Genomic DNA, 9949 nt, shown 5'->3' with positions numbered 1-9949 from the left:
CTCAATGCACAATCATTAATCCATCTCAAGCCTAATTCTCGTCAGCCTCCAATCTTCTGAAGCATAACGAACAAGTTCTTACATGGTGAACGAATTCTTACGTGGTGAACAGTACAAGGGCATTCATCACAGAAAATTTTGGTTTTGATCACGCATTATGAGCTATAAACAGGTCAAATATGAATATTCATTTGATTTTTATACTTGATTTATATGTGGATCCCACATTTTTCCCTTTATTATTATTATTATTTTTATTTTTAATAAAATGCTGAAGTGGTAGGTAGATGCAAGATAAAGGTAGAAAACATAGTTTAGTGCTGTAAGAGGGCAAATGTAGATGATCAGGTGTGTGACTATGGACTAAGTATTAATCCAAGCTAGACAAGGGCAGCAAAACATCCACGGATGCAGAAGATTTCTCTCAAAACAGGGGAGGTGAGGTTCTGAGCCTCACTTCTGTTGATCCCCAATTTCTCACCTGATGGCCCCACTGCGACTCTGCCTGTCTTACATTGTTCCTCCCTTGAGGATTCTTACCCGAATAAGAGAAAGATTTTTAAGTAAATATGTTGTATGTTTCCTCTATATCACATTATAACAAATTGGACTTGTCATAATAAACAATAAAGTTAAAAAAAAGGATAAAAATAGAATTTTTATTTGTTTTACAACAAACGGATTACATTAAGTAAATGAATGTTTCTTATTACATTGTGATTTCTCTCACTCATAAAAATACCTATCTTTAAAGCTGCAAACTCAGGAATAACTTCTGGAGCCATCATAAGTGGCAGACAGTCAGAATTGCATAATTTCACTGGTGTGCAGAAATACCTGTGAGACAGGCTCTTAAAGACACCTGCTGGCAGGACAGGAGTCAGAAAAGCAATGCCCCATTGAGAAACATGGGTTACTTTACATGTAGTTACACCAACGTGGCCTCACTGTTATCAGCTTCATTCCTCCTACGTCACAACAACATGTCAGACCAGGTGCTATCTGACACATCCGCTCAACCGTGCCACTGTAGTTTGAAGGTGGTCCTAGACAAGATGTAAGTGAATAATGAGCATAACTGTGCTCCTCCAATGGGTTTCAGTCCCAGGCAAGTTCACTATGGATTCAGTGTGTCCAGAAGAAATGACAGTAAAATGTTCTTGGGGTGAAAGGGTTATACCCAACTTTATTTCCACGGCAGCAGGACAATCACTAAAATCCTGTTCACTCAGAGCTAGTCTGCGTGCGGCAAGCTGGCCTCTGCCTCTGGGCCTCTGTCCTCAGTGCTGCCAACACTCCAGCCTCTGCTCTCCTCTCCTGCAGTCTTGCAGCCATGCCACCGTGTCGCACCCAGACCACTGGGCGGAGCTCTTTATATAGAGTCAGTAGCAACGTATTGCCCACACGTGTGTAGTGAGCTCGCTGACCAGGGCCAGGTGAGAATCCGAGCCACAGAAACTTTCATTTTATCCACACTGCTCCCGGAAGACTGTGTACAAAACCAGATGGCAGATTGGATTTGCCCTGTGGGCCACAGCTTGCTGACCCCTCATATAGACAGGAAGAAGGAAACCACAGAAAAGAGACTGAGAGGCGAAAGAAGCTTTAGTTTTCTTGGACTCGTATCAGCCCATCTTGAAGTATTTGTTCACCCATGAATACCAAAGTAAACAGGGTGCTCAACTAGTTCAACTTCAAATGTGGTTCTTTTTCTAGGCCTTATGTCTTTTTCATTTCTGTTCCTTAAAAATTTTATTCCTTTAAGCAGTAAAAAATAGTAGCTTGTCGCTTTCTTGTTTTTTTTTTTTTGTTGTTGTTGTTGTTGTGAAACCATTAATTAAGAGTCCATGTTTGACTATAGGGGCAGCAGTGGAGGGAGATAAACCAGGGGCACAAAAGAGGTGTGGTTAGTAAGATTGAATGAATGGTAATTGAATGTGAAAAGTTAGGGAAGAGAGAGATGTAAATTGGCTCCTAGCTTTCCAGGTTTGGGGAGCATGCAGATTGGACATGAGGAATGAACAGCGAAGGCAGTGGGTCAACAGAAAGACCCTCCCTTTTTTTTTTCTGTACGTGTTAAGTTTGATGGAATATCCGTGTTTGACATTTTCAGTAATTGGATAATTGAATAATAGGAGTTTGTGGCTAGAGAGCTCCAGGGTTGGAGATGCAGACTGGAAATAATCTGATTATAATTATTAGACAAACTCATATATCCCGATGAGCTTGTTTGTGTTGGAGAACATGTAGAATGAGAGGCCAGTGGCAACGCTGTTGGAACAGCAACATTGAAGGGATGGGGTGGGCAGGGGGGAGTCGGTAAGAAGACTGAGTTGTGGCTAGAGATGAGCAGCAGAGCAGGTGGGTCCAGATAGACTCTGTAGAAACGGAAGGAGACAGTCTGAAGACGTGTTACTTTATAACACCGGAATGACAAAGTCTGTCACGCTTCTCTTGTAACTGGAAATAGGGCCGGAGGGAGTCGCGTGTCCTGTGTTTTGCCATGCTGCAAAGTACAGCACCTGTAGACCCAGCTCCCTTGTGGTCGGGTTTTGTTCTGAACTGAGCAGTCTCAACCGAAGAGCTGGGGAAGTTGTGTTGTGTTACGTTGTAAGTGTAAGTTGTAAGCATATTCTCCTCTCCCTGCACCTAGTGGTGAGTGTCCAGAAAAGTTATGCTATTTAAGTTTGACATTGTCAGTTTATGATCCTGATTCTTCTACTGATACTATTTTCTGTCAGTCTGATCGGGATTGGGCAGGATTATGGTCACTGTGAATAGCAGTTGTAGTTTTCACATTTTGATAAATACACAGGAGGGGAAGTAATTGTTGTTAATACATCGATTGCCTACCAATAGCATAATTAATATTCATTCCACTATAGTCTCCAGGTGTGGTCCCAGACGGACACTTTTTAACAAAGCATCAGTTTTACACTTTTAAATACATATAAGGTGAATTTTATTTTTTCTCTATTAGGGAAGAAGCATTCTGAAGAGGACTCTTTAAAGAAGTAGGTTCTTACGTTTTTTTTTAAAAAAACTGTATGTTAACTGAAGGAATGCAGATAAATAACGTGTTGAATGTGTAATAGTTTAAATTCAGGTTTCTTCCTTTTTTATCATCCTGTGGGTGTGTGTTTTCATAGTAGAAAGGTGGGTAGTGGGTTTAGTGAATGCAATGAAAGAGATAAGAATGAATTTCTAGTAGAGATCAGGTTTCCAGAGGACCGCACTGGGTTGGATAGAAATAAGGGTTTTAGAAAAAAGGTCAGAGTTTTTGGGGTTTATGACAAGTTAGATGGGGGGACTTTTAAAGTGCTTAACACTTGTTATCTAATTGCAGTAGCTTTGCAAAGTCGCTGTGCTGTGATAGCCTAGTGTTTGTTAATTAGGCAACTGTGGTTCAAGTGGGTGGGTTGATTGACCCATGATTCCACAGTTAGCAGGAGCTGAGCCACGATTTGACTGTCAGTCGGCCCGGCTCCCAGTCCATTCGCTTTTCTCAGTATAGATTGATAGGACCAAGTGGACCGTGTGATAAAGTCAAATTCAGCTAAGTGTTAACTCCGATGTAGTTTTCTTATGAAGCCCGGTTAGTCCAAGCATTTGTCCTAACATATTTGACAGTTGCAGTGGTAACTAGTACCTTGTTTTTACTAGCATCAGAGTTTTAGGGCAGATCTCAGTTGGCTGTGGCCACAGAACCATAGGATTTATATTAGCAAGGTCTAATCAGGCATGTATCCTTGGATGTAGTGATATCTACTCTCCTTGAGATGAATTATTTTTCTGTAAGTAAAGAATATCTGTGAGTAGACCATGTTATGTTGGTGAAATTCAGTGTCTATTTGTAAACTGTTTATGAAAGATTTCTGTACATGCTGACTTGTCAGTCTGGTTTCCCTTCCCATTAACCCTTGTCTGTCTGGTTTGTGAAAATTCATCCTTCGTTCCCTCCTTTCTTCCTTTCCTCCTTTCCTTTCCCCTTTCCCTTTTTCATTTCCCATGCGCTTTCCTTCTTTCCTTCCATCTTTCTTTGGACATACTTTTCTTCCATGACATTACTATAATCTTTTCTGGATTTTTTTTATACTCCTCTGCTTTTCATGGTGTTTCTTTTGTTCTGTTAGTTTTCCCACTTCTGTCCACTGAGTATTCTCCACATTTCTGTAGACAACATCAAAAGCTCAAAGAATTTCGGGATTGTAAGGATTCTCAGAGATGAGTTAATCAAAATACCCTCCAGAACTTCAGCCTGTGTTTAACATCCTGGCCAAGTGGTTGTTCAAATGGAGACTTTTAAACCCAAAGAGTAAAGTAGTTAGTTGATTGGATATGGTAAGTGCCAAGATGAGGATTAAATTCAGGTTTCTTCCTTTTTTTTAAATCATCCTGTAGGTGTGTTTTTTCATAATAGAAAGGTGGGGAGTGGGTCTAGTGAACACAATGAAAGAGATAAGAATGAATTTCTAGGAGAGATCAGGTTTCCAGAGGACCGCACTGGGTTGGACAGAAATAAGATTTTAGAAAAAAGATCAGAGTTTCTGTGGTTTATGACGAGTTAGATCAAGATAAATTACAGGAACGAGGGACATGGGGTGTTGGGAGTTGTCCAGAAAGGTGTTTTGAATCGCGAGCTCAAGGGAGTCCTGAGCAGGTGGCCGCTCTTTAGTTTGTTTCATTGAGGGAACTAGCATATTTGGGGGTTTATCCTGAAAGATAATGGAGTCATTTAAAGCCATTTTGAAAACAGAGACCAAATTTTAATTATATCAAAAAACTTCATTTAATAGCCGACTCTTCATTCTTTTTTTTTTTTTTTTTTAAACAAACACACTCACTCATCTTTGTTACACATACAGGAGTGGGGGTCAGTCTTCCAAGTCAACTGAAGACAAACATGGAGATGAAGCATCATTCAAGTAAGATCTGCTGGTTCAGAGTTTGAGTAGATGGAGAAGGAGTAGTAGCAGTTGAAGCCAGGTTTTGACTTGGAACAGAGTTCTACCCTTGGCGTGATTAGCTACAGTGATAGGGGACATTGCATCTAATGTGATGAGATAATATATTGATAAATAACTTTATAATAGCTGAGATGCCGTGAATTCCCACGAAGAAAGAACAGCTGACAACCAGAAATAGTAAACATTTTCAGAACACAGCAACTAATCTGTCAGAACCTGTGAAAACTCACATTGGGTTTTATTTACTATTCCAAAATAATTTCAAGTTAAAGAACAAATCATTCCATTGCACAGGTGTTTCTCTGAGCATTTTGGGGACACAGTAACTCCTGAAACCCTCCTAGCAACCTTGTAAAATAAGGTGGCAGGATCCCTACTTTCTAGAGCAAGACTTTGAATTGAAGAGAAGCAGCTTATCCAAGAACAAGTAGCTGTTGGTTACAGAGCTAGGCCTTCTGCGTGCAAGATACATCCGTATGGCCAGCTAACTCTGAGTCATTTACTGAGCCGTAGTGCCCTCACTTCATGACGGGTCCACCTTACTATCTTACTATTTTCCTTCTCTAATTTTTTACCCACTAAAAAGTTTGTAGAACTTACAGATTTGGACTAATTATGGACTAATTAACATTTTGATATTAGCTCTGTGTTATTAGCCAAAATACTCTTTTAGAGTTTAATATATTTGGTAAATGTTTTTCATATCAGTATTAAAATAGTTATATTATTTATTAACTTTAAGCTATAGTCAAGAAAGTTATTTAAAGGTTTTATGAAAACCAAGGCCAAATCGGTTAGATATATCAAAAATCCTCAGTCAATAGACACTCGTGTGTCTTCACTGTTTTTTTTTTGTTTTTTAAGAAATTAACTCACTCTTTTGTTACATTTGTTTGCCGCACATCTTTACAGGATATCTGGCATTGATGATTCCTTTCCTGAGTCCGCTGATGAAGACTTTGATTTTGATGAAAAGGTACAATGCTCTCGTCAAATTAATTATCATGCTCTGTATTCAGATTTTTCTAGTTTTTACTCCTAAATATAGCACTGGTCTGTCAATCATAATTCTGTGTTTGTAATGGAAAGTTTGTCAGAGCAAACCACTTTATAGAAATACTACTAGTCAAATTTTTTTTTTTACTTTGGTAAATACTGTAGATAAGAGCTGAGGAGAAAAATGGCTGGGACATGCATAGTGACAGGAGAATTCTATTGGGACGAGCGTTCCTACAGTGGGGAAAATAGGAAATTTGGCCAAGAATAAGGACCGTTACTGTGATTTTGAAATCATACCGATATCACTTATGTAATACTCATGCATAAAGGAACTCTGTAATGGATCGATTTACTTATTTTAATAATCATGGATTCTTCTTGGTGCCTTTTATTTCAAAAACTATATAGCATATATCATAGAGGTGTTTTTTTGGGGGGGGGACACTTTTTATTTTGGTATCATACACCTGTTAGGAGAGATTTTTTTTCTATTCCTATCCTTGATTCTGCATTTGGACTAAAATAATATTAACAATTGTGGAAATTTACATATTTCAATGCCCTCTTTCGAAATTAATATTACAATGGGATTCAACTGTTTTCTAAATCATTTCTTTAAGAGTAAATTTTAAACTCTTGATGTAATTTAGGGATAAATGTTTTGCCTAAAGTAACAACCAGCTCTAAAAACAGGGACTCCTACTAGCCATATGGGAAAACATGCAGTTTGCTCAAATTTTTGTTTTATACTTACAAAAAATACCTATTCAGCATCTTTGTATCACATTCTAAAATTCCATACTTAAGAGATTTTTTAAGTTATAGTTATTTCAGTATTCATTTTAACACCCCTGCCTCACTACTGGAGGTTACGAAACATAATTGCGTACCTCGTGGGTCACCTAGAATAAGGTCTGGCATGGAAGAAGCAGTTTCACATTTTTTCAGTGTGACTAAATGATAAATGGAATTCTGTGTAATAGAACATTACAAGTAAGAGAATATGCATAATCCTCATTAAACCTGTTTATATTCCTCAATATATGGCCTATATATTCCCTTTTAATATTTAGGATGTGTACGTTCAATTGAGTTTTGTTGAAAAAGTGCATCATAAATAAGGAGGAAGTATGTTAGAAATATGTGATGATAAGAAAGATGACAGTGTGTTTTTTAGCAGCCTCCAGTTGTGAGCTTACAATTTCATCTTAAAAATTTTCAACCTTTTTTAGGCCCATCTCATTAGATATAGCTTTTCCAATAGATACACCCTTTAAAGCTATGTATTTTTCCTCAGAATTCTGAGTATCAATTTTTTCAACAAGTGGAAAGTTGGTGTGTTTGGGACATGTCTTTTTCTATCTTTTTCCCTCTTTCACAGTAATTTACAGCTTTTTTAGGTAGTGGTAGATGACCACATTCAGCTAACTGGATGACTTATTTTACAGTGACAAAATTAACTCCTTATTACAGTAGTAGTTATAAACAAATAATTGTCGAATAATACAAATCAGTATGGTTAGGGATACAGTATGAACAAAAGGCTGTATTTTTCATACATTACATACAGTGAGGTATGTAGAAAAAATATGTATTCCAGTATTTATCAATGTATATACATAGTGTATTTATGGATATACTATGAGCAAAAGCCTCCAGAGGAGAAGCAACTTAAACAGTTTGCAATTCCAGTTCATCTAAATAAGAGACTTCTAAACACTGAACTTCAATTCCCCCTACAAGACAATTTATGCAAATATAAATCATGGCAAACACATGTAAAAATGCAACAAAAATTGATAATTCTTAATATTTCTTTTTCCAATAATACTTTAAACTACTGAGGTATAAATTTTTGTTTTGGTGGTTCTGGTAAAGAAAACAATCTAGTAGATATCGTAGTATTTTTTTGTATAATAATCAATTAGCAGTAAGGATAGTAATATTTTGGGGCCACATATATCATCTCTCACAATCCTCGCCCCTGAGAAGACGTAGGAGAGTAAATGGCAGAACTGAGATTTGTGTCTACATTTGAATGATTTCAAAGCCCGAGGTCTCTATGTTAGATCAACTAGTAAATGGTGACTATTACACGTATTTTGTCAAATTTGGTGCTTGTGATTCTTAAAGCTATTACTTTTTTTCTAGAACATGCAGAAACCAAACTTAAAAAAGCTAATGGATGCTTTTCTGCAACCCAAGAAGGAGGAAAAAGAAAGTAAGCTATTTGAGACTGTCCATTCTTGGGTTATTCTGGGTTATTCACCGATTTGAAATTTCAGGTATTTTCATGTACTCTTAATTTGTTTTTCACTGTAATCAAAGCAAAATGTCACATTGTGAGGCCAGGTGAAAGAGCCAACAGCCAGGGCTTTTCTCATGAGAAATCTGTTGTGAAACCTTCTCTCAAGTCTTCAGCAGGCCTTGGTCTTACAAAGGTGAGTTGTTTTGTTTTCAGCTTTTCCCCCATGCTTTTTCACATGCCATCGTCCTGATGCTTTTGGTGATGAAAAGGATCCTAGAAAGAAAGGGAAGTCCTCCAGATCATGGTATAAAGCTGTGAAAGCAAGAGAGAAATCTGTACAGGATTGAGATTTATACAACTTGGTGGGAGTCGGCAATCCTGAGGTCTGCCGTGATGGAGGGAAGGAATCAGACAGCAGTGAGGAAGAAAAGCTAGGTGACTAGGAAGACGAGGGTGGGAAGAAGGGGCCAAATTCATTTAAGAAGGGTGAGATGAATATAAAGATTGAGTAAAGAGTCAAATGAGAGAGACTATAAAAACACAACAGAAAATAAGTGAGAACAGGACCTCTATGTTATAAAATATGGTAGAAATTCTTTGGAGTGTACAGTAAGAAAACCAGGTAATGAAAGAACTGTTCAGGTGTTTACGAAGAACTGAATAAAAATTTAATCCTCACTTTCAAGCTCAATAAAGTGATATATTTAATCTGGCACAGTCTGTTCATAGGTAATGCAAAGTGACATCTGTTTTAGGCTTTATCAGGTTTATTATGAATTATGACTCATTGGCCCTTCTGTTTCTAACTTAACTTACTTAATTATACATGTTACTGTTTGGTTGAATCCTGGTAGGTATTTTAGATCATTTTGAGAATAAAGAAAGAGAGGAAATTAATGAGCATTTATCAACTCTTCTCATTAGTTAAAATTAAAGTTTTGGACTATTTAAGTGAGGTTCTTCATCTCCATCCATTAAATGAGAAATTAAATTTTAACCTGCAACACTCTTAAATATATATATATATACATACAAATTATTTTTTTCTGGGGAAATTCTGATTTATCTTTTCCTAATAGAATCTGTATGCAATAGGCACATAGGGATACAACAAATTAATAAAGTCACAGTTTCTCATTTTTCTCATATAAACTACTTGTTGTCATAGACTCATAAGGAGAGATTGTCAACAGAATGCACAAAATTATTTCTGGAAAATGACTTTTACCTTTTAAAACATCTCCAGCAATGGGTACATTTCATATTATTCTCAGGAAATGTTATTAACTTTAGAATTCAGAGTTGTTAAACCTAGCATAAATGTTGTCATATCTCAAATTCAGAAATCGTGGTGACTTGATTTCTTTAGTTACTCCTTTCTTCTCTCCTTGTGAATACTGGGTCCTGCCTGATAATCATAGATGAATTCTGTATCATCTTGAATTGGTGTTTTACAATTAAATCTTTTCATTAACATAAAAATGCTAATATTACCATAATATCCCAGAAATAACTGTTTGCGTGCATTCATAAAGGAGTTTATTTTTAATCCTTGAAGCAGATGCTGAAATACATAATAGAAAATTTGAGTGCCATGATTCTTCTGTTCTCTTTTTTTATTTTCAAAATTTCAGAGGTCTGTGTAGGTTTGCATTACTTAATTGTATCAGTTTAGTGTATTTTTCAAATATTTATCTTCTAACGTAATATACTTCTCCTGAGTAAGTTTTCTGAT

The 9949-nt window shown here is 36.8% G+C and overlaps 2 protein-coding genes across 3 annotated transcripts in view; one reads left to right on the top strand and one right to left on the bottom strand.

The window, feature by feature from the left end:
* LOC140848495 (1-phosphatidylinositol 4,5-bisphosphate phosphodiesterase eta-1-like) overlaps positions 1-9949 on the bottom strand; it is a 254577-nt gene that overhangs the window by 99588 nt on the left and 145040 nt on the right. The gene's annotated exons all lie outside the window — the stretch shown is intronic.
* Positions 5863-9949, top strand: part of LOC108407493 (ankyrin repeat domain-containing protein 26-like) — a 129762-nt gene continuing 125675 nt past the window's right edge. Inside the window, exons 1-3 of the mRNA XM_073232295.1 lie at positions 5863-5943; positions 8118-8187; positions 8295-8407. Of these exons, the coding sequence (XP_073088396.1) occupies positions 8121-8187; positions 8295-8407 (180 nt within the window). The 5' untranslated portion in view covers positions 5863-5943; positions 8118-8120. The remainder of the gene's footprint in view (positions 5944-8117; positions 8188-8294; positions 8408-9949) is intronic.

Source organism: Manis javanica, chromosome 3, assembly GCF_040802235.1.
Source record: "Manis javanica isolate MJ-LG chromosome 3, MJ_LKY, whole genome shotgun sequence".
NCBI lineage: Eukaryota > Metazoa > Chordata > Mammalia > Pholidota > Manidae > Manis > Manis javanica.
Note: the sequence above shows the minus strand (reverse complement) of the source record. Positions and strands in the feature narration are given on the sequence as shown.